The following is a 23770-nucleotide window of genomic DNA, read 5'->3' as shown; positions in this document are numbered from 1 at the left end:
CATAGACAATGCTTTTGGATTCTGCATTCTCTCTCTTTTTTTTTTTTTCTTCTTGGCTGGCTCAGCCTGCCCCGAGGGCGTGGCTCGTGGTGCCATGGATGGAACCGTGGTCCCAAGCGCTCCTTCCCCTAAGGTAAACATTATCCCAATTTTCTCCCCCTGTATTTTAGGGAAGGGTCTACAGGGTGTTCAGGGTCTCACTACTAGATCACCTGTTCACAGCCTCCCAAGAGCTGGGATTACAGGCGTGTGCCACCACGCCGAGTCTCAATTGCTGTCTCAGTGCGCCCCAGGGGTGGAGCCAGCATGGCAGGCCCGGGGATCGAACCCCCTGCCTCTGCACCTGCTTGCAGGAGCTTTAATCCACTGAGCTATTTGGCCGGTCCATCAATTTTTTAAAGAATAACTATGTATATACCTTCAAATAATATACTTAGTGTGGCCTCTGTTGAGCCTTGTAACGGTACAGTTCTACATACAGTATTTTGAAAATGACTTTTTTCATCCAAAACCAGTTTCCAGGCTCCATCAGAGTTACACTGTGCATCACCAGTCCTCGCGTTTACTGCTCCGTCACTTTCGTGCGAACACACGGTGCCTTTTGGCGCCCTGCTGGGCAGGCACTGGCCTTGGAGCCGGGTTCTGCACGCGGAGCTGAGCTGCTGGGACTGTCACTGATGCCCGGAACAGCAACTACACCGAGTTCCTTAGGAGTGGGCGCCCGTGGTCACATGACTGTCCGACCACACGAGGTGACACCAGAGTGTGCTCTAGGCAGCTGGACCGCCCCACATCCCCCCAGCAGCGTGTAAGACTCAAGGGTGCTGGCTATCTCACACTTGCCGACATGTGTTTCATCAGACTCTTTAGAAAACCTATTTAATGATTATGAAATGGACCTTCGCTGTGGTCTATCTCCCTGACCAATGAGGCTAAATATCTTTTTATTTATTTACTGCCCCAAAGCCCTTTCCTAGCCAAGGGGCAGAGACAGAACACTGTAAACATACTTAAAAAACAAATTGTGTGTCCTCCTTAAAAAGTGCTTAGCGTCATGGGAAACAATACAGCAGTACAGGAGAAACGGCACCACAGAATTTCTCACAGAGATTTTTGTCATGGACTGTACATGCGATGGTGTGGTTGTGCCTAATCAAGTGAAGACCTCAGCACCCTTCTGCTGGCCCTTACCACCCGTGGTGCACGCATGACTCCCACTGGACAGCCTGTGCCACCCAACGGGACTATGTCGCCTCGTGGACGGGCACGCAGTTGTCACCAGCAGTTCAGAGCTGCCCCAAGTGAGACATACAGATAATGGCCCACTGTGAAGGTGTCAGGGAGGTTGGGGAGGGAGCCATGAAGGTGACAGGAGGCAAGCCGCCACGGGTGGACCTATGGCACGCTGTTAGTGTTTTTCTTCCAAGGCAAAAGATGTTAAGGTAGAGCTGGTTTTTTTCTGAATTAAAACCTCAGTGTTCAGGTTTAATCGCAGTATCGGCACTGTGTATTAAGTGGCCTTGTGGTGCTGGCTGGCACTCAGCCTCTGAAAGGCTCACCATCAGCATGCTGGTGAAGAGCCCAACAGTACAGGGGTCCCAGCATGCACTCTAGGATGGTGGGGTGGGGTGCGGAGGGAGAGGGAGAAGTGACAATGGAAAAGCAGAGTGTGGCTGGATGGCGCAAGGCCTTTATAGCATGGAAGGACTTGATCTTGCCAGGAGAAGATGGCAGGAATGCCGGGGGCCCAAACCTGCTGTGTTGTGGCCCACTGAAGGCCTGGACCTCAGGCAGTGGTGCGGCCGGGCAGTGGTAGCCACCTTTAGAAGGCGGGGCCTAGAGGAAGGAAGTCTGATCCTTTTCTCAGGCTCTTTGCTTCCCAGCTGCTGTAAAGCGAGCAGGTCCCTCTGTAACATGCTCCCATCATGACTTAATGCCTCGCCACAGGCCCAAAGGTGTCAGGACCAAGTGACCATGGTGGAAACGGCTGCAGCCATTAGCTAACATTTTATTACAGTACCACAAAGCTAACATGGTAGCGGTAGCAGAGTTTGTAAGAAATGATCAGGGACATATTTTTGAGGGAAAGCCATCAGGTTTAGATGTGGGGCAAGAACAAGCAGAGGCCACTCTGCCTCTCTGCAGCCAGGCCACTCACTCCTGGTGTCCACTCGTGACACCCTGTGGTGCCCTTTGCCTGCTGTATCCTTCACTCGATACCTGGGTGGCTCACTCCCTCAACAGGTGCACAGCGGGCTGCTGCCGTGGGCAGCTCTGATGCCTGGGGAGCCTGAGGGAAACACAAGCATCTGGGGTGGTGAGGTTTAAAATTCCTAAGGGACATCCAAGCAGAAAGACCAAGAGACAGCTAGATTCATGGGTTGAGTTCAGGAGAGAAGTTTTTGAAAATATTACTTTTAAGTCCATTTGTTATTTAAAACTAAGACTGCAGGGAACAAAGGAGTAGAAAAGATTAAAAAGAGTTTTTGCTTTTAATGTATTAGTACAGGGTCTACAGGGTCTCACTACAAAAATCGGACTTAGAGTGATCCTCCTGTTTTCAGTCTCCTAACACTGGGATTCCAGGCGTGCGTCACTGCCCAGTCTCCGTCAAAAGTGTCAGTGCGCCCCAGGGCGGGGCCAGCAGGCACACGGGGGATGGATCCCCAGTCCCTGTATCTGGAGGTGCTTTAATCCACTGAGCTATCCGGCCAGCCTTTAAAGAGTTTTTACTCTTAAAGCAGACATAAATGTTTTCTATACATACGTGGTACCAGGCAATGTTTTGATACAGGTTTCAAAGTGTTCAAATAGCATACGTGCACCTCCCATTTGTCATTTCTTCGTGGCAAAAACATTCATGAGCCATCCTTTCAGGGTTTTTTTTTTTTTTTAAATACACAGTTTGAGTAAACAGTGCCACAGAATGCTGTCGCCCTCTCGCCTGCTGTGAGCCCTTGCCGTGACAGAAGCAGCCCTCCTCTGCGCGGGTCTTCTCAATGAGCTGGCAGCGAGCTCTGCTAAAACTAACTAGAACTGGAGCCATGGAGCCCCGCCTAGCTCTGTACCTGACTCCAGGTCTTCGCCCTGTTTGGGGGGCCCAGAGCTGCAGAAATCGGGAAGAGAAGGGGTGAAGAGCAGCCGGCAAGTGGATGCTCAGGCAGGACCCCTTAAGCATCACTAAGAAGCTCCATGCGGATCGGGGCTTCTGGCATGGCAAAGGGGCCACAGCGGTGGGAGGGTGGCGGCGTCCCAAGGAACCTCTCTTCTGACCACAGTCCAGGGATGCGGACGCTGGAACTGCAGTCGGCACTGCCGGTGCAAAAGTGGCTCATGTCGGAGGCTGCGCGGAATCCAGTGAGGTGGCACTGTGCAGGCTCCCCCTGGGATCACAGGAGTGGATGTGGGGCTAGTTCTACGTGCTTGATGGCCTCCTCGGTGTACTGCACACCATCCTTCTCCGCCATGGCCTCTATGTTGAAGATGGTGTGGCCACCTGCACCATCCCAGGACCCAGGAACGGGCTCAGGATCAGAAGCTGCTATCTTCGAAGTCTTGACATCCATGACATAGGCATACGGGTCATGACCTCCCACAGAGGGCCCTCCACAGCGTCCTACTTTGAATTCGGTGAGGTAGCACGACCTCAGCACTTGCCCGTCATCCTGACTCTGACATCCACAGAGGCCCACGATGAGCCTCCACCTGCCTACTGTCTGCTCCCATGTCACGGTATTACAGGACAGGGCCAGGGACGCTGTTGGCAGGCCAGCCAGAGGGTGCCCATCTGTCCCCACGACGGCACACTCCTGCTGTGTTCTGCAGCAAGGTGCAGGCTGCATGTTACGCCCCTTTCATTACAGGTGTGCCTTGACTCAGCCTCTGCAGGCTTCGTTACACTCGAAAACTTTGCACAATAACCGATTATGAGTATCTTCACAGAAGTCACCAGATAGCAGTGGGGACAAAGTACACATCACTGTTGGAGCCTTCAGACTGGACAGCACTAGAGCCATGGAAACTTCATGGCTTGCTGTCAAGAGTGTGGCCCTTGCAGTGCAGTCCTTTCCCAGCCACCAACCCAGAGACATGTGGCTTGAGGCAGGAATTTGCACAACTACGTGATGCCTTGTTCAAGTGGGAACCTGCCACGGTGGCCACAGTGGAGTTGCGCTGGGCGGTGAGCAGGCGTCAGGCGGGCTGCAGGGGCATGCTGAGGAGAGCTGGGAGGTCGGTGTGCCACTCAGGCATTCTGCTCTTCTCCGGGCTTCGCTCTCCGCTGCTCTGCTTGAAGGTGGCTTACTTGTGAGGGTGGTTTACTTTTTGCTATGGAGTTCCTTCCAAAGTCTAGTGTCAGCACCTCAGCAGCTACTGTACTGGTCAGCCTTCCATCACTGGGACAAAACACTGTGCTTGGTACCCAAAACTTAATGGAGGAGAGCGTTCTTTGGCTTAGAGACTCAGAGGCCTCAGCCCACAGCTAGCAGCTCCCAAGGGAGAAATGTCATGGCGGAGCGCAAAGAAGGGCCAAGGAGAGAGGGAGTGGGGACCAAGTGATAGTGCCGAGGTCACAACCCTACAGCCCACCCGGATGTGCCAACAGGAGTGCTCTGCTAATCCAAGTGTCTCAGAGGCTGACCAGGTTAACAGGCAAGGTAACCTACCACAGGGACGCACTTCGCGTATATTTTTCTCTCCTCCTTTAGGCCATCTCTTCACTCTATTTCCTTTGCTGAGCAGACAGTAATTCCACTGGTCTCTTTTTGCTCTGGTTGCCTGTGCTTTTAAAAAATGGTCTTATGCGAAGTACCCTTGCCCATTCCAGAGTCCTGAACATTTCTAGCTTTTTTTTCTAGTAACTTCATAGTTTCAGGTCTTGTGTGAAAGTCTTAGGTCCATTTTTACTTGACTTTGTAAGTGGTCAGACAGGGGCCTTGTTTCATTCTACACGTGGATACCTACCCTTCTAGGCACTGTTTACTGAAAAAATTGTCACTGTTCTTAGCAAGTTCGTCAAAGATCAGTAGGCTGTACAGGTATAGTTTACCACAAGCTCGCTCTTCTTGTCCCATCAGTCTATATGTACACTAATACCATGCTATTTTAACTACTAGAGTTTTGTATTGTATTTTGAGTCAGATAATATAATGTTGGGTGCTTTGCTTTTTGTTTAAGATTGCTTAGGTGGTTTTTGTGTCTTCATAGAGATTTTAGGATTGTTTTTATCTAGTTTTGTGAAGCATGTCATTGGTATTTTGATCCAAACTACACTGACTCTTTACATCACTTTAAGTGACACAGACTTTTACCAATACTGAGTCCCCTAATTCATGAACACAGCAAGGGTGGCTTTCCATTTGTTTCTGTGCATTCCTGGGATTAATCCCAGTTGATCAGGGTGAATGATCTTTAAGCGTGCTATTAGGTCAGTTTGTTACTACTGTGTTGAAAATTTTTGAACCATGTCAATCAAGAATTTTGCCTGTAACCTTCTTTTTTGGTTGACTCCTTGTCTGGTTTTCATAGTAGTGTAAATGGTGACCTCATAAAATGACTTTAGGAGACTCCTTCTGTACAACTTTTTGGAATAATTTAAGAATGGGTATTAGTTCTTCAAATATCTGGTAGACTTTAGCTGTGAAGCCACTGAGTCTGGGGCTTTTCTTTGATGGGAGAATTTTTGTTACCAATTCAATCTAATTACCTATTACTACTATGTTTGGGTTTTCTAATTTTTCACAACTAAATTTTTGTAAAATGTAGGTATTCAAACAATTTTGCAATTCTTCTCTATCGTAATTCATTTTATTTATACAAATACAGGTCCAAGATTCTACTATCTGTGAACAATGATTCACCTTTCTTTTCTTAAAAATGTATTTAATACAGAGTCTACAGGGTCTCACTATACAGAAAGGCCTTATAGTGATCCTGTTTTCAGCCACCCAAGTGCTGGGATTACATGTGTGTGCCACCATGCCTAGTCTCAGTTGTCACCTCAGCACACTCCAGGGGCGGGGCTGGCATGGCATGCTGGGGACCGAACCCCAGTCCCTGCGCCTTCCTAAGGAGGCACTTTAGTCCACTGAGCTATCTGGCCACGCCTACCACCTTTTCAGTCTGGGTATTCTTTCTCTCTGTTGCCTGATTGTTCTGGCTAGGATTTCTGGTCCTATGCTATATGAAAGCGTTAAATAAAGGTAGGCAGGGAAACAGCTCGGTGGTCTACAAGCCTGCCTTGAAGGGAAAGGTCCCAAGTTCAATCTCCAGTACTGCATGCTGAACCAAGCCTCGGAACCCGAGGTGTGCCATGCCGACCCCAAAACTGGGCTAGAGGATCACTACAAGTCTGCAAGTGTTAAAGGTGTCTTTGTCTTATTTTAGGTGAGGGTTTGTGAATTTTAGCTTTTCAAAACCAGTCCATTTCATTCTTTGGTCATATTGTTTTAATCAAATTTGTTTAATTTCTTCTCTGATACTTAGGTCTATAAAGTTTACTTTGCTTTCATTTTGCTAGTGCCTTGAGGAGTAACGCTAAGTTGAGATTTTCCTGCCTTTTCCCCAGTACTGAGGCTTAAGCCTAAGACTTGCTTGCACACCAGGCAAGCTCCCTCCCACCGCCCTCTAGCCCAGCCCAGGGCTTTCTGGCTATTCTGGCGCGGGTGCCTGCTACTGCACACTCAGCTCTCCTCCGTGCTTCTGCTGCCAGAATGGGCTGGCACGCATTCTGTTTACTGTCATCTCTTTCAAGACATTTTACAATTTTCTTAATTTTGACATTATTCCATTGGTTGTTCAGGAATATGCTTAATTTCCATGTGTCTGTATACTTGGCTAAGTTTTAAAAATTTTTGTTGGAACTTATTCTGTGGTCTGCCCTCTGATCTGGTTCAGAGAATGGTCCATGTGCTTTTTCTTCAGAATAAAGGTACTCTGCAGCTGACGATGGAGTGTCCTGTAGGTGTCTGTCAGCGTCACTTGGTTTTGGGTTTTGTACTTTACTGGTTTTCTGTCTGAACGATCTGTCCAGTGCTGAAAGCAGGGTGTCAGCATCCACTGCTATTACCGTATCGCAGGCTCCCGTGCCCTAAGTCCACTGATGCCTGGCTTACGGGCAGGGCACCTGGGTTCAGGAACTTCATTCTTTCCAAGATTCTGGTCACAAACCAAATTGGCTGCAAACCAAATCCACTTTCCCCACAAGGTCAGCACTCAACCTAAGCACTGGATTTGATTCAGTTCTCATCCAACTTAGTTTTCAACCAGGATTGTGGAAAGAATTAAGTTCATGAGGGTCCAGGAAGACAGCTCAGCAGCACAGCACCTGCCTGGGAGGCACAAGGTCCTGAGTCCGCTTCCCAGTGCCAAGAAAAAAAGAACTAAGTTTGAGAACCGAGGAAAAAGAATTAAGTTTGAGAACCGAGGTACTGCTGTGTTGAGGTGTGCCCATACTGGGTGCACACGTACTTACAGGCGTTACTTCTTGTTGCTGAAGTGACCTCACTACTGTTACGTAATGACTTTCCATGTCTCTCTTTACTGCTGTTAAAGATGCGCTTTCCTAGGAGCCAAGGAAGTTTCAAAGAGGGCTGGGTAATCAGCTACAAGCAATGTCGCTAGCAGGTTAGGTCACATGACCGGAGAGGGTGACTGGGTGGCATGACGCAGCGGGGAGGATGGCAGAGGTACCTTCAGTGGGGCGGGGAGGAGGGCCTGACCAGAATGGGCGTGGAAGGAACAAGGTACAGTCACAGACAGTAAGCGGTGACCACGCTCTCTAAGGCCCTGGCCCCAAGGAAGAGAAAAATGGAGAAGTGGTGAGGGACACAGAATGGAGAGAAGCCATTCACTGGGGTGACAGAGAAGAGTAGGGATGCAGGAAAGAGGTTTATTTAATTTTTAATGTATGCAGTCCAGGGTCTACAGGGTCTCACTATGCAGATCGGACTCGTAGTGATTCTCCTGTTTTCAGCCTCTCAAGCGCTGGCATTACAGTTGCGTGCCACCATGCCCAATCTCAGTCATGGTCTCAGTGCACCTGGGGGAAGCAGGGCTGGCATGGCCCGCTGGGGATTGAACCCTGGTCCCTGAGTCTGCCTATGCAGGCATTTTAAACTGCTGAGCTATCTGGCCAGCCTGAGAGGTTTATTTTGAGCGAGGTCTCACTCTGTAATTCAGGCTGGCCTTGAAGGCACGATGTAGCCCCAGGCTAGCATCCAACCGGAGCCAGGCCTCCTGCCCAGCCTGTCCCAAATGCTGGGATTACAGGCTTGCACTACCACACCTGGCTAAAAGGTCTTTTTTTTCTTTTTTTTCCTGTCATCTGTTTTAGAAGGCAATACTTTCAGCTGAGTGGATTTTTCTGTTATGTCTCCTTACATTTCTGGGTTAAAGTCAACATAATGTGATGCTACCTTTTAAAAATACATTGCTAGATTTGCTTTACACTTCTAAAATGATCTTTGCATCTATGAAATGAGCCGGACTGACCTTAATTTTTCTTCTCTCTATTTTAGACCTAGCTTTGGGATTTTCTTTGTCTTCCCCTCCCCCAACTCTTTGAGGGAGACTGAAACGATCTGTTCCCAAAGATACTGCTTTCCCACAAAACCAGAAAGCTGGTATGTCCACTGGGGAATGCTTTTCTAGTGACTCCAAATGCTGTCATGATTCTAGGTTTGTATTAGAACTAGCAATGTTCAAAAAAGATATCTGACTGTATTTATTATGGTTTAGATTTAAGATGTCGTCCAAGTCTCAAGTATTCAGAGGAGGGGCTTCTGATTGGATGATGGGACACTTACTGTCACCTGAGGAAGTCACAGTACAAACAGAGCAATAAAGAATACACAGAGAGAGACAAGGGAGTGCTGGGTGTGGTGGCACATGTCACAATCCCAACACTCAGGAGGTTGAGGCAGGAGCATCACCAGAAGTTTGAGGCCAGCTTGGCCTACCTACTGAGTTCAAGACCAGCCTGTCTCAAAAAAAAAAAAAAAAAAAAAAAGCACAGGAGCCTAACAACCTAAGTGAGTATAAACATTGTATGTCATAAATATGAAATGAGATAAGTAACAACAAGAATGAAAATGGGGATTTAGAGGCGGGAGGGAGGAGGGCAGGAGCCTGGGCAAAGAATCCAGCGGGCTATGCAGACTCCACCCTCCAGGGTGACTGCAAACCTGGGCTGCACAGCTGCTCTACTTAAAAAAGGGTTATTTTTTCCACACCAATCTGGAGCTTCGCAATTTGGCAGTCGCTCTAGAAAAAAATCTGGCCAGATCAACTGACAGTTTATAGCTGCCTTCGTCATTTTTCAGAGATACATAATTTTACAGATGTATAAATTATTGTAAGAAGTTGGTGTTATATAAAATGCAGTGACTAAAGAATGATAATACGAGTGAGCGAAAGAGCATGGAGCGCACCTTGCACGCGGCGGGGTCCCACGCAGGCACACGCATGCATACACGCACGCATGCACGCACGCGCCCCTCCGCAGTCCGAGGCCCGGCTCCGCACCCCCGAGTGCAAGAGGCCCTCAGCTGGTCCTGCACCAAAGGGAACTGCGTCCTTCTTGCACACAACAGGCTTTCTCTAACTATTAAAACAGAAACCACGCCAGGCGTGGTGGCGCAGGGCTGTAATCCCAGCACTGGGGAGTCTGAGGCAGGTTCAAGCCCAGCCCGGGCAATTCAGTGACTTAGCCAACCTTGCGTCACAATCAAAGCTTGGGAATGTAGCTTTATGACGCCCTGGGGCCTAATCCCTGGCACCACAAGAACAGCACAGCAAAAGATGTTCAACCCAATCCCAAAATCCCAACTTCATTTAATTATAGCATTATGAATATACCAAATCTGATTAATATATGTTCTAAAGTAATTCTTAGCATGCAATAAGAAAACACATTTTGAGTTGACAGTACTTAAAGAAATATAAGATGTACAAATATATGGCCTTAAAACTATTTCAAAATATACTTTTCCTACCTCCATGACAATGACAAAAGCCAGCTTGGCAGCAACCACATGCCAATAGTAGATGTTGTGTTTATATTCTTGTGGGTGTCCAGGGGGATTTCGGAAGTCACGATACCTGGAAACAAAACAGACGGATATTAGGGAGCAGGTTTTTTTTTTACAAAATACTATAAACAAGAGCTCTATTGTGAAAAGGAGTCATTTGATGCAATGTTCTTTTAAACTGGACATCATACAAATTTTTCTCCTAGAGCTCATTTTGGCAATAAAACTTTGAAAACAATGACTCTGGCAATAATTCACTGAATGCATAACTAGAAAATGATGGTAATAATGGATTCCACTGTGAAAACCTATCTTTATCAAAGACAGAAAAGGCAGGGGCCCAGATTTATCTTTGTTTTCTGCAAAGAGTATAAAATCATTTAGCCCGTGTATGTTCAGGATTGTGTTTGTAGTTAGTTGTACAAGTGGCTCAGCAAAAGGCCCTACTGAGGACGTGCCCACTTGGTACAACTTTTCTACCTAACCCCTTGTGAGCTGCCACATACTAGGACTTTTTCAGGTGGTACATCTCAGACTTCCTGCCTTCATCTGTCAGACCTAGGAGAGTCTGATGAGATTAGAGGAGGAAAGGGAAGATTCTAATGTGGCCCTTCTTCCTACAACCTGGAAACATTTATTCTAGGCTTATTTCTGGCTTACAGATTGTGTTACTGAAAATCTGATGCAGTGAAGGCTTTGAAGCGTTGAACTAAAAGAATTTTAAGGCTTCCTTTAGATAAGTTAAAGACTGAGAAACTCTATGACCTGTCATGAACAAGCTATCCACTGGCAATTTAGTTAGTATGTACCCAAGAAAAATTTGCCAGCCATTAAATACTGGAATACTTTCAGAAAATACAGGTTAGGCATTTACATATTTTAATTTTGTGTGTCTTTACTAAGTGAGGGCAATACTGTCTCTTAGCTTCAGGTTGTGCCTCTCTAACAAATCAGTTAGGGAATTGGATTTCTAGACCTTCTCGCTTCTTCATTTCTAATAGGTAAGACTTTCTCTGGGATCAGATCTCTCTGTAACCACTCCAACTCGCAATCCTGCTTTTCTGGTTTGGTTTGAAAGGCTTACCCTAATCATTATACATTTTAATATCTTTGTTTAGTTTGACTGAAAAGAAAGCAACAGATGAATGTCCATTTTGTATCTGTGTATTCAAAGTGGTTAGGATAGATACATAGTTACATTCTCTTAATGAATAGAGTGATTTGTTCTAATGGTGTTTGTAAATAGGATCTCAAGTCCACGTCTTGTACAGCAATTAACCACGAAGAAGAATGTACGCAGTGTGCTAATTATTGAAACTGTCCTAGCGATTTGATTTGAAACTGTCTCATTGCTATTTGTTTATCAATAAAATTATGGAAGAAAAAAAAAAGCTAGCAATGGGAAAACACCGCCTCTAGCAATTTAAGTAACATCAGACAGAATCAGATCCCAAGACCCCAGTTTAATGGGTCTCGAGGTGTAACTCCCTGCTCGGCGCAGGGAGTGTCAACGCAGCCGCCGCAGAACCTGCCTGCACGTGGTGTAGTTGCCAAGCCCGGAGCTGGACTCGGCCTTGCTCCTGTCTTTAAAGTCCGAGATGTTGAAGATGGACAGCGTGTTGTTGATGTAGCCCTCCATGGTGTAGTGCTCATGGTCTCCGTAGGGTGGGATGGAGAAGGACCAGTAGTACACCAGCCGGGGGATCATGTCTGACGTGAACGCAATGATCATGGCCTGTGGGGGGAAGGCGGGGACCAGCGTCAGCCTGGAGTCGCCACAGAGACGTGTGTGCCCGAGGTGCGGTTTGCATCAAGCTGACTTTGATGAAATAGATTCGGAAATTATAATTTATATGAAATATCCGTCCTAGAAACCCATGAGTGGAATTTTTTTACAGATCAGTGTCTGTTACAGACAGGGTGTCATGCAACAGGCCTGTCCATGCAGACTGCGGCCCCCCGCCCTCTCTCCCCACCTCCCTGCCCATCTCCCATGGTCTCCCTTCTACTTCAAGGTGTTTTCCAGCTTCTTCCTATGAGAGAAAAGGCACACATTCTGTGTTTTGATCGGCCATTTTCCACGTAACACCATGGGCTCTGAGCAGAAAGTTTAGACTGCTTCTTTCTAGGCTTCCATTCTATGAGGAGACCTGCAGTTCAAATGCAGAAGTCCGAGACCTGCCTACTACGTGCTTAAATATAACACCATTTACTCACAGTAACTCTAACATGGAGAACTTAAGAGCCTGTGTTAGTATTAATGTTAGTATTAGAATCAGAACTTTTCAGAAGTAGAAGAGTCAAAATTATAGCATTCCCAAGGTTAACAGTAGGGCCAGCCACAGCTCTGCGGACTAAAGCACCTGCTTAGGCAGAGCATAGCGGCCAGAGTTCGATCCCTGGCATGCAGTGCCGGACCTGCCCCCGGGGCGCGCTGAGACAGAGATTGAGACTGGGCATGGTGGTGTATGCCTGTAATCCCAGTGCTTGGGAGGCTGAACACAGGAGTATCACTACGCGTCCGAGCTACGTAGTGAGAACCCTATAAACCCTGTATCCTGTAGACCCTGCACTAAATACATAAAAATAGCCTCAGGTTAACAATTTTGTAGACATAATACTAAGGTTGGTATTTTGAAAATATTTGGACTTTTATCTAATTCCCTTGTAGAGCAATTGATACAAAGTTGATTTGCACAAAAAACAATTTAAACTGCATAAAATATTCTTCGCTGGATCTCAATTTACATAACAGCTTCAAATCCACAAAGTTACCTTGCAGCCTGGTTACTCTGAACACACTATATACTCGTTACTTCATTAGAGAATAAGAATTGTTTTATATAAATTATGGCTAAAAAGAAATTATACTGAGGCCGTTCTACTTACAAAGTCAAGCAATGACATCAGTTTTGTTAGACCTAGTATCTACACCTCCAAACGTGCAAAAGATTAGATGAATAAAATTATAAGTTATTTAGCAATACACAGAAAGCCCATGAACCTGTGTCTGACAGACATCTATTAGGATATACAACTGAGTTATAAATTTTCTAAAATTCTCTACTTTGGGCTTTAAACTCTCCCATTTGTAAAACTGATTGGAGGGAGGGAGAATGAATGTCCTCCAAACCGAATTCTATGTGAACGAACAAAGCGAATGACTGAGCCATTAAATAAGCAGAAGAGCAGGCGCAATTCTGGTTCAATTCGATCTTTAACACTACTCAGCTGAACATGTGGCTAAACCCAGGGAGACCGCAGCCAGCAAACAGGACTCGGGCAAAGCCGGGGAACAAGCTGTTCTACCGCGAACCTGCCCCACCAGGACCTGCTCGGCCACGTCCTCCCCGAGTGAGCCTGCGAGTGTGACTGCTGGCGGTGGGAGGCGAGGCAGGATGCTGCACCAGTTTCCAGAGTTCAGTAGATCCGATTTCCTGTCAGCATTTACCTCAACCGCTCTGTTTATACGAGAAACTCCAACAGGGAAGCACACGCTCTTGGCATGTGACAGGACGCCCCTCCTGGGCTGTGAGGCTCTGGGAGGTGCTGCAGATCACAGATAAACGCAGCGCGCATCATTCCTCGCGCTGCTCTGCACACGGTTTTCCATTTATATAAAAATAAATTAAAATTGGTCTTCAGTAGCAGGTGCTCTGGCAGATACAACAGTGTCAGTTCCGCTTATTTACGGACTCGGCAGCTTTTAGGGGTGATTTTACACCAAAGTCCTGCGGGCTGCCCACCCGCAGCCCAGTGGCTGTCCTCGTCCCCTTAGAGACATTAGGTGTGGACTTACACAGTAGGTATTTAAGGGGTCAAGGGCATACTCGTGCGGGACACATATGTGTTCAATGCACACACATTTACATCCATGTGTGCACGTGTATGCGTGCTGCATCTTGGAAGTTTAACAACCCTAATCACGTTGGAAACAAGGTCATCCTTAGTTACATCAATGACCCCAATCTAAGTAGTTTTCCTAGGATAAGTCAGAAGCAAAAGCATCTATTGGACAAGACCAGGTAGCTCTGGTTAGCCAGCATGTGTGTCGGTCCACAGACCCCCGCAGAGCAGCCTGATGGAGCGGAGCCACAGCCCGGGCTCCAGGAAAGGGTGCCCGATGCAAGCAAACTGGAACGCTTGAGGAACAGGGGGCACAACTCAACTGCATTTTATGGTGCTGAAGGTCAAACTAAAACCCTTTTACCTTCTAACCTTTATTGCTGAGTTTTCTTAAATCGCCCAAGCCTGCGTTCCTGTGGTTTAGTGCACACTGAACATGGCAGACGCACTCCTTATGGCTGTGGAGCCTGAAGGGCTGTGCTGTCACGTTTCTGAACATCAGTCTCCATTCAGAAGCACAGTGGACGTGTAAGGTGCGGTGCGTGTTATTATTCGGTGAGAGGAAACTGATGTGCCTTGTAAACTGGTTTTTAGGCGTGATTTTCACCTTTCTCCAAAAAGTAGAGGCAGCATGCTCAGACCCACTGAGGGCTCTAGGGTGGCGGGTTCCAGGGAACTTACTCTACTGTACCCATCATCTAGACAGTGACTTATTTTCAGATTCTTGTGCCTTTAGTTGGGATTCACATCAGAGTCCTCGGGGAGTCATTGTCAATGACACTGAGCAAAGAAAATAAAGCACTGGCTGACATTCAATGAGGATGGCGAATGCATTCCACGCATGAACTCGCTGAACTCTGTGAGGGCATCGTGCACTCTGCAAATGACCAAGTGAGTCTCTGCCAGGCGAAGGCCGGGCCCAGAGTCACAGTGCTGGGAAGGAAGCTCGGGTCTACCGAGTCGGCAGCCTGCCGCCCCCAGGAGTCCCCTCCTCCAGAGCCTCACACACAGGCCGTAAGAGGGGGGACTTGGGGCAAGTGTGGGCTTAGAAATTAGGCTGGGAAGTAACTCTGGTGGGGAAGCTGGCTGGGGGTGAGCCTGGCAGTGAGATATGGTGGTGAAAGGCACTGGCCTTACGGCTGTTTCGAGGGGAGGAGGCCCCGCGGAGCTGGCCTGAAGACTGCCTGCCTGGGAACTCCATTAGCCTGTGCAAAGGCAGGACCACACTGTCGAGCGTGGGCTCCCGCCAGGCTGCAAACAACTGCACGCCCCTCACGGCCAGGATGCGGGGCGCGAGGCCGCCTCAGCCGGCAGGGCTAGCAAAGACCCAGCGGCCAGGAGGAGAGTCAGGGCCATGCCGCGGCCCTCGAGCCAGGGAGGGCCGCACACAATCAGAACTGCGCAAAGCACTGATGCTTCAGCTACGGGAAGCTGACAGCTCGGAACACACAGCGGGATGTTCTCGTCTCAGCCCTGAAATCCTCAACGAGCACATCTCCGCCTGTGTAACAAAAGCAGTGTTCGATAACTCCTTTTGTAGTAGTATGAAGATCAGACGTGTTAGTCCTTACAAAAGCCTGAGCAAAGGGGTAGCCGTGGTACCTCAGGAGGAGGCTGTGACTTGCTAAGTCAAAACAGAAGTTATAAACAAGCAAAGTTAAAAAAGAATCCCCCTTTAATCCCACAGCATATAACTGCACTGTCCATGCGGAGGACAGACCTGGCCCCACCCCCACCTGAGGAAGTACCGCACGCCCGACCCCTCGGGCAGCCCCCAGGGGGCTGGGCTTCTCGACGCCCGCGCCTACTCACGTTGGTCACCACCGCCAGAACGGCGATGCCTTGCATGATGGGCTGCCACGCACCGATGTCCTGGGCTTTCTCTGGCACCATGCGTCTAAACTGGGTGGTCAGCTTCCACGCGTCCACTCTTATTTCCAATATATTGTTCACCAGAGCCAACAGAGGAGCCAGCGGAAAAGAGGCCACAAATAAGGTGACGAACCCAAACTGAATAACTGTCAATGGAATGGACACACGTCATGGGGTGGCGGACAGACATACAACGTATTCCCTTCACGCTTACACAGAGAAGTGCAGACAAAGAACTCAATCCCAAAGACAAACACCCACGTTCAGTAACAACCATTGAACAGTGAAAGTGTGAACAAAACACAAATATGAAATCTCTTGAAAGACAAGTAATTACAGCTATTTCTTTACAGATACACAGTGGGAACAATATATTGAAAAGTCTTTAATTATATTTTTTTATACTTCCTGTTTATTGGAGTTAAGTTAAAATTTTTTTTCTTTTAAATTTTTAAAACTGTTCAAAGGGAAAGAACCACTGGGATAAAGGAAAGAAGAAAAAAGGGAAAAAGAAATATATATGTACACCCACAGGATAGCTTAGATAACTGTACTGCTGATTTCCGCTGGTCTACTGAAAGAAGTAGTTAATGCTTAAATTTTTTTCTCTCCCTCTTTAAATTTTTATAATATTTGACCAAGTTTGCAGGCTTCCATCTGGTAATCTGAACAATGAATGTGAAGACAATGACATGTAATTTATCAACCACTGTCGAATTCCTATCATGCTTAGTGAAATTCTGTACCTGATGTTTTAAAATCACAAATTATTTTTTGGCAATGAACTTGAGACATGTTAAGCATACTGTTCACTTTTAATACTGTGCTAGGAGGACAGTGGCGGATGACTTGTGACTTAGGGTTTAAAAAGCAAGCACTACTGGGAAAGCTAGGCTTGTAGAGTGTTGGAGGGATATGCCGGAAATAAAGCAAAGAAACAGATTCCCGTATACAGGGGAATGTAAGCACAGTGTGACGCAAACGTGACAAAGTGGTCTTGCTAAATCATCACGCTCCTTTACAATCTCTACCGCCATCCCTGTGGTCACAGTAAGTCAGAACGCTACGGCGGCTTACAGGTTCTTTTTCCCTTACCTGAGATTTACATGGCCTGATATAAATGGGGCAGCAAATCTGAGAATAGCCGTACCTGGAGGCCAGCAAGAAAGCATGCCAGCCAAAGACTTAGGAAAGAAACGGTCAGTGTGAGCCCTTCCCTTCCAGCAGGCAGCCCGTCGCGGTTTATGTGTGCATCCCTGTGGGTCAGTGGGACGCTCCCAGGCCCTCCAGAGCCCACCACTCAGCTCGAGAGCGGGAGGGGCCTGGCCAGGAAAGAAAGGCACAGTGGGTGTGACCAGGAAGGAGACCGGCCTCTGCTTCTGGTCTCAGAGGACTTGGTCTGTGCTGGCAGAGCAGACGGAGCCGCAAGGATCTTGTAAGCCACACAGGCCAGAGAGGAGTGGTCAAATTTAGAAGGGTCAGAAAAGCAAGGGCCAGCGCTGGTCAGGCCGGGAGCAACGATCAGTGATGGACAGCTTGTGTCTGCTCCTCCTGACTCCAGCCCTCACCTGGGGTGCAGACAAGGAAGGGACAGGTGTGAGGTGGGTCAGAGGCGACTGGTAAACCACTTTAGGATGCAGCCTGCTGCAGTGAGGGAGACACTCCTGGACCTTGTGCGACAGAGGCCAGAAAGGAGCAGCAGAAACACATGACACTCAGTTACAAACCCAGAGAGGAAACATAGGACCGTGAGGCTAACGGACTAGGAGAAAAAAAGAAAGGGCGCGTGGGCAGACGCGCCACACTCTTGAGTGGGTGGACTCAGATTTGGGAACCTACCACCTTTTTCTCCACAGAATAATTCAGAATTCTAACGCACATTTTTTTACTCAATTAAAAAAAATTTTTTTTAAAGACAAAAGATGATGCTAAAGTTCACAAATAAATGGACAGTTAAATCAAAGAGGAATGATTCTAGTGACAATCATGGAAAACTAAAAATGAGATCAGCTTTAGGGATATAGAGTGTATTTATACAATTAAAATTGCAGAATTCGCACATGGATAGATTAATATGAATTAAGTAGAATGGTTTTAAAGCAGAGATAAAAATATGCTTGAGATTTAAATATATTCTAATCAGTGGGCTCGAAGTATTTAAACAGGTCAATAAACCATTCAAAAAATAGGTACAGGGTCATCATTTTTTATCTCAAAATAAATTCCAGACAGATTAAAACTTTTCTATTTAAAGACACCCCAGAAAAAAACCCAACATGGCATAATTTGTCCTGACATTAAAGTTAGCACTAAAAGGACTGATCATTTCATCAGGACAAAAACCACTCACTGTAAAGACAAACATGTCCCTTGTGCGAAGCTTCTGTCAGCATTCTACAGCGCCAACGCTGCCTCTTCACACGACAGCCAAGCGTCCTGAAGGAAACCTCTGCACGGTTCCCTTCACCACGCATCCCTCCACGAAGGAAGGCCCGGCCGGCCCGCACTGCCCTCGCCCAATCTGCCCCTGCCGACCGCTGACGGCCGACCACCGGGGGTGGGTGTGTGTGCGTGGCTTTGGTTATCTGATCACTAGGTAACTTCTGATGTGGCAAAGGCCCCCCTCCCTGGGACATTCTTTCCTCGCTTTTGTTTTACTTAAATCACGTTAGAAAGCCAAGCCAAGTTATGTGTGGCAGGACAAGAGCCTCTCGGGCCAGCCTGGCACCCTGCTGGCCCTCTGCGTACCGCCACCTGCGGGACCCCCCCTCCTCCGGCTCTGCTCCGCTGGTCCCTGCGGCCCCTCTTCTCCACCTGCTCTGCAAGCGTCCCTTTCCCCAGGGGCTCACAGCACCAAGTTTCTGCCTGCTGCATGGACGTGGCTCTCCTGGGGCTCCTCTGAGACACTGCCTTTCTGATGTCCGCTACACAAATCCCACCCGAAACAGCCACCACGGAAACATCTCAAGGTGAGCTCTCCTCCCTACTCCCTGCCACGGACCCGCCTCCGGGACGAGGCCTAACAGCTCTGCTCCTTTCAGCACTCGGCACCTCCTCCCCCACCTCTGCTCTTGGGCGCAGCCTCCATGCCGGCCGGTTACTTGCTGTCTGGGTTACCTGCTGCGCTCTTGGGGCGGCCTTCTTCCTATCCAGCATGGACAACGACAATGTGACCTTTTCCAACATGAACGGCACGCAGCTCTCTGGCTCACCGACACTCTGCCGGGTGCCTGGCGCCTGAAGCATACTGGGCAAGGCCCTGGCCAGCACCACACCTGCCGTGATGCTGCTCGGGTCTGCGCTGCAGATCCAAGCTCCAGCCACGCCCTGGCTGCTGCTGTTCTCAGAAGTGAGCACACATGTGCACCTGCACTTCGGAATGTGTTTGCCTCTCTGACAATGTGACCATTCCCTAACCATGTCAGCCTAACTTCCCTCAACCTCGGGTCCCCTCTAGTCAGCACCTGCTGGAACAGGGCAGGTCTGCACCCCTAACAGCAGTGGGGCTCCCTGAGTGCACTGACCAAGGCTAATCCTGGCTTCCCTAGCAACGAGAAATACTTAGGCACGGACACCTGTCAATCCACCCCTCCCCCTGGATCTGCTGCCACCTGGGGAAGCGCAGGCCACGGAGGTGGCACATGGCAGGCCCAGGTGCTTGAGGAACAGAAGCGTATCTATGGCTTTTAGATGTCAACGCCAACACACTATTCTTCTCTAATATTTTGGGTCTAAGTTGTCATCACAGGACCGATACACTGGGAGGTAATTTTGGCTTATGCCCAAGGGTTACTCAAATAATTCAAAAGATGTGGGAAACTCACAAATAAAGATTTCACCCAAAGGCCACATAGCATTTGGTGGGGGCCGGAGGGGGCAACGTGCATGCAAGGTCGACTGACAGTTGTACAGGTGCTCCGAGGACTAACAGAGGCCAAGGGCTTGGCAGCTACCTCTGCCGGGTCACCAGCCAGGGGAGGGCCACCCACGTGATCAAGGTGGCCGGTGCTGCTCAGGCCCAGGAGAGAGGAGCCACCGAATGACGGAGGAGGTGGAGGGAGGAACTGGTCAGGTGAGAGGAAAGGAAAAGGGCTGGCGGCCAGAGCAAGGCCTCGACAAGGACAGGTCGGGTGCGGGAGGACGTTTCCTGCAAGCAGTAGGAGGCAGAGTTAGAAGGTGGGTGGTGGTGCGTAGTGAACGCGGGGAGATGGGCAGAGGCACTGCGTGGGCGTCCATCCCCCATGGCGCGCCTCAGAAATAATTCAAAAGGCACTTGAAAGTCTATCTTGTACGGTCTCCAAGGACAGAAGCCAGATTTCACAGTGCTACTGAGTATACACTAACAGACTGATTCTCAGGAGCTATAGTTTTAAAGTGATAAATAAAATAACGAAAACTGTAATATTTAGAAATCTCTCCATGTCAGTTATTATTCTACTTTTCCTGATATGGTAGGATGAAGCCAAATTATTTAGTTAACTATTTTAATAAACCTATGAATCTGTAAATACCTGTTCAACTTCTCCTCAAAGCACGACTATCGGGGCCAGGGAGACGGCTCAGTGGAATAAACGCTTGCCTGGGAAAACATGACTATAAAATTTGTCCTTTCAACATCACTTATTTGACTTAACAATACAGAAAAATAACTTGTTCCCAAGTGTTTGGGTTTTTTTGGTGAGGGAGTGATAAAATAACAAGGGATAATTTGTACCAGGATGATGCTGTTAATTCTATAAAGGCTGCAGTGAGAAATATTCATAATTATGACTCATTTTGGAATAACTGTCTTGCAGTCTTTTTGAAAATAAATTAAACACAGCACCTACATAATATCCTATACACCCTTAATAAATTCCCATCACAAAACATAAATGGAAATGAACTTCAAAGCGGACTCCAGGCATGTTTCCATGTATAATGTGCACTTTTGAAAGCCATATATATATATATATATATATATATATATATATATAGGATGTTATATATAACATTTTATATATAATGTTTGTTATACATAGGATGTTACTTAATGAAACCCACGTCTATCTGCACACAAAGAATCCTAGGCGCGCATTCAAGGCCTGTCACACAGAATTTTGTGCCTCTTTTTCTATTCTATCATGGTTATAAAACCCTGTAATTCAATGCAGTGGTGAGCTAAAAGGGTACAGGTAGAGAATACGTAAGTCGTTAGCTGTCTACTAGATACAAGTGTGTCATGCGTAATAGAGAAGTTTTCTATGGAAATCTATTTTGAGATCCATTTAAAAAGCACCACAGAGCTCCAAATTAGGTTCAGCTGAAGAGACCCAGAGCCCACATGAATAACACACAGCGAACAAAGCAGCTCTGCAGTGGGGTGATCTGTGGGCTGAACCCTAATCCCAGACCAACTGAATGCTTTCCCGCTCCCGAGGCCATGTAGGAACCAGGGGAACCCTCTGGCCCAAGGCCGTCGGAGGCAGGGTGGGGTGTGGGCCCGAGTGGGCAGCGCGCCCCTGCAGCCCTGCTTAAGGGTTAGTGCAGGTGCATGTGCCGCGGTGTGCCCGCCCAAGCTCCAGCCCAGGCCGAGCACAGCTGAAGACACAGCTGCGTCCGACCTCAGACACGGGTCTGCACGTTTTCAGAACCAGAGCTGTAGATGAGTATTCCATTTCGTTCCTCAGCAACCTAAGCCACACACAGCCCCCTTCCTTGAAGGCCTACTTTTATCTGAGAGACAAAAAACATACTCTTTCAATGCACTAAATAATCTCCTGGCTTCCCACTCCGCAACACGCTCTGACACTTCCCACCACTTAAGATTTCACTCAGTAACTTACTCATCTCAAGGTACTCATAAAACAATCCCAGCTTGCCCATGGGCTGCAGATGGTAGTCCTGTTCCCACCGCGGGCTTATGTCTTCTGACCCAGAAACTCTGCGATAGCGCCCAATCAGATTCATGATCCAGCTGCCAAAAACATCAGATTACAAATTAGAGTATCATCAGACCAAGGTCATTTTGTTGCCAACTCAAAGCTGAGCACATAATCTTCCCTAGAATTTTTTTTTTTTTTTGTATTTAGTACAAGGGTCTGCAGGGTGTTCAGGGTCTCACTACATAGATCGGACTTGTAGTGATCCACCTGTTTATAGCCTTCCAAGAGCTGGGATTACAGGCTCACACCACCAGCCCAGTCTCAATGGCTGTCTCAGTGCGCCCCAGGGGCAGGGCCGGCATAGCATGCCAGGGATCGAACCCCAGTCACTGCGTCTGCCTAAGCAGGCACTTTAATCCACTGAGCTATTTGGCTGGCCCCGTTTCTTATTTACATACTAAATTTCTTTTCATTTCTGTCTCCCTACCCTCTACACCTGGATTTGCCCAAGACTGTAATGGCTACTCATTTTTCTTTGGCATGGGGACAGCTCAATGATTAAGATTTTCTTTTAATTTTCATTTCTCGCACTCCCTCTTTACCACTGAAATGGTCTTTTCAATATGAAAGTCATCAATAAAAATAAGCAAAACAAAGCCACAGCCTGTGAGCTGGTACCAAGTGCTGGGGAGAATAATAAAGCAGGGGAGGACAGTTCAGGGCACAGGGACGGCTGCGACAGCGGTGGTGTGACCTTGTTTCAGGCAGCCTGAGTTAGATAGAAATATTAAAGGCAGTCAGACAAGGTCAGGCCCTTGAAGGAGATGACAAAGACCAGGCGCCTTACAGCTGTGGGAGACGCTCCTACTGTGAGCCAGACCTAAAGACCAAACAAATGCTGACCTCCCTAAAGTTGGCATCCAGGATAGATCATTAGGAAGAATCATCGTCTGAAGGCCACCAGATAAGGTCCTGTTTTACATTCATGCCCGATTGCTACATGACTCGCTACCCCATTTGGTCCTGGGCCTAATCAATTTTACCTGAGCAATGGGGCTTGTAATCCCATTGGCTGACCATAGTTTTGTCCCACCCCACATCCACCTAAGCAAGTTCCTATTTTTTACACTATAAAAGTCCCTGGAAGAGACAGCTTCCTGGGGAACTACCTGCTCGGGCCCCCCTCCTGTCCTGTTGGACAGGAGCTTTCTTTCTCTTAATAAATATATTCTGCTTATAACCTCCGTTAGTTCCTGAAATTCATTCTTCGGTTTTAGAGAACACGAACTCGTGCAGGTCAGGTTGGGAGATCATTTTTCTCTGTGTCACTTGGAGGTTCCCAGTATCATGTGGAGGTTACCCACCCGAGATCAGTTTTTCTCCCTGTATCAACCTCACAGAGTGACAGGAGGCTACCAGAAAGGGATGAGGAGTGGGAACACTGACCGCACAGCACCCAAGGCAAGAGTCGGCCCCAGCTTTGAGCAGAGGCTCAAGGCAAACACGCTGGTGGGAACCTCTGTTACACACTTGTGTGGATTTCAAAATGTGACCATGAGCAGCCATTGCAGGCCTAGGAAAACCACACACCTCCTGGCCTAGGCAGGATCTGTCCCAGCTCAGGCTTTGCAGGGCCAGCCCTCTTGGCTCCTTTCTTTGCCTGCTCCGCAGCTTTTCCTGCAGACACACCCTGGCTTGGCCTCCCATTCTTCTTTCCCTCCTCACTGCTAACATCAGGGAGGCAGCAGGAGCCCTAGGCAGGGGAGGAGACGGGCCTCAAACATGCACGGGATGGAATCTAAATCCACGCCCTACTGTTTACTAGCTATTTTGCTTTGGCAAAGTTAAAAGAAATAGGGTGACAAGCTGTTCACTCTCCAGGGCTGCTAACAGACTAGCCCAAAGGGCCAGTCACCTCCAAACCCACCTGGCTCCTGTGTGAGGTTTGAGGCTGGCTGACACAGGCCACACTGGCTTAAGCGAACTGCAAATGTTTTGGCTTGGGGACCCTGGGGACACCAGGCCCCCTGGACCAATGTTCTCACTTTCTTGGAGTTTCCAAGAAAGACACACAATGCCTGTTAATAGTGCAGCTTCCTCCACTTGAATCAAAAACCCTAGGAACGTCCTTGAATCTGCAGTCCGACGGCATCAACGACG

At 48.0% G+C, this 23770-nt stretch overlaps 1 protein-coding gene across 2 annotated transcripts in view; it reads right to left on the bottom strand.

Annotated features, from left to right (window-relative positions):
- Positions 1–23770, bottom strand: part of Ano6 (anoctamin 6) — a 169584-nt gene that overhangs the window by 3190 nt on the left and 142624 nt on the right. For both annotated transcript variants that reach the window (XM_023723612.1, XM_023723613.1), the window contains 4 exons: positions 21572–21702; positions 15687–15892; positions 11561–11763; positions 9993–10098 (listed from right to left, as the gene is read on the bottom strand). In XM_023723612.1, coding sequence (XP_023579380.1) covers positions 9993–10098; positions 11561–11763; positions 15687–15892; positions 21572–21702 — 646 coding nt within the window. The remainder of the gene's footprint in view (positions 1–9992; positions 10099–11560; positions 11764–15686; positions 15893–21571; positions 21703–23770) is intronic.

This window comes from Octodon degus, unplaced genomic scaffold, assembly GCF_000260255.1.
Source record: "Octodon degus isolate 3935 unplaced genomic scaffold, OctDeg1.0 scaffold00100, whole genome shotgun sequence".
NCBI lineage: Eukaryota > Metazoa > Chordata > Mammalia > Rodentia > Octodontidae > Octodon > Octodon degus.
Note: the sequence above shows the minus strand (reverse complement) of the source record. Positions and strands in the feature narration are given on the sequence as shown.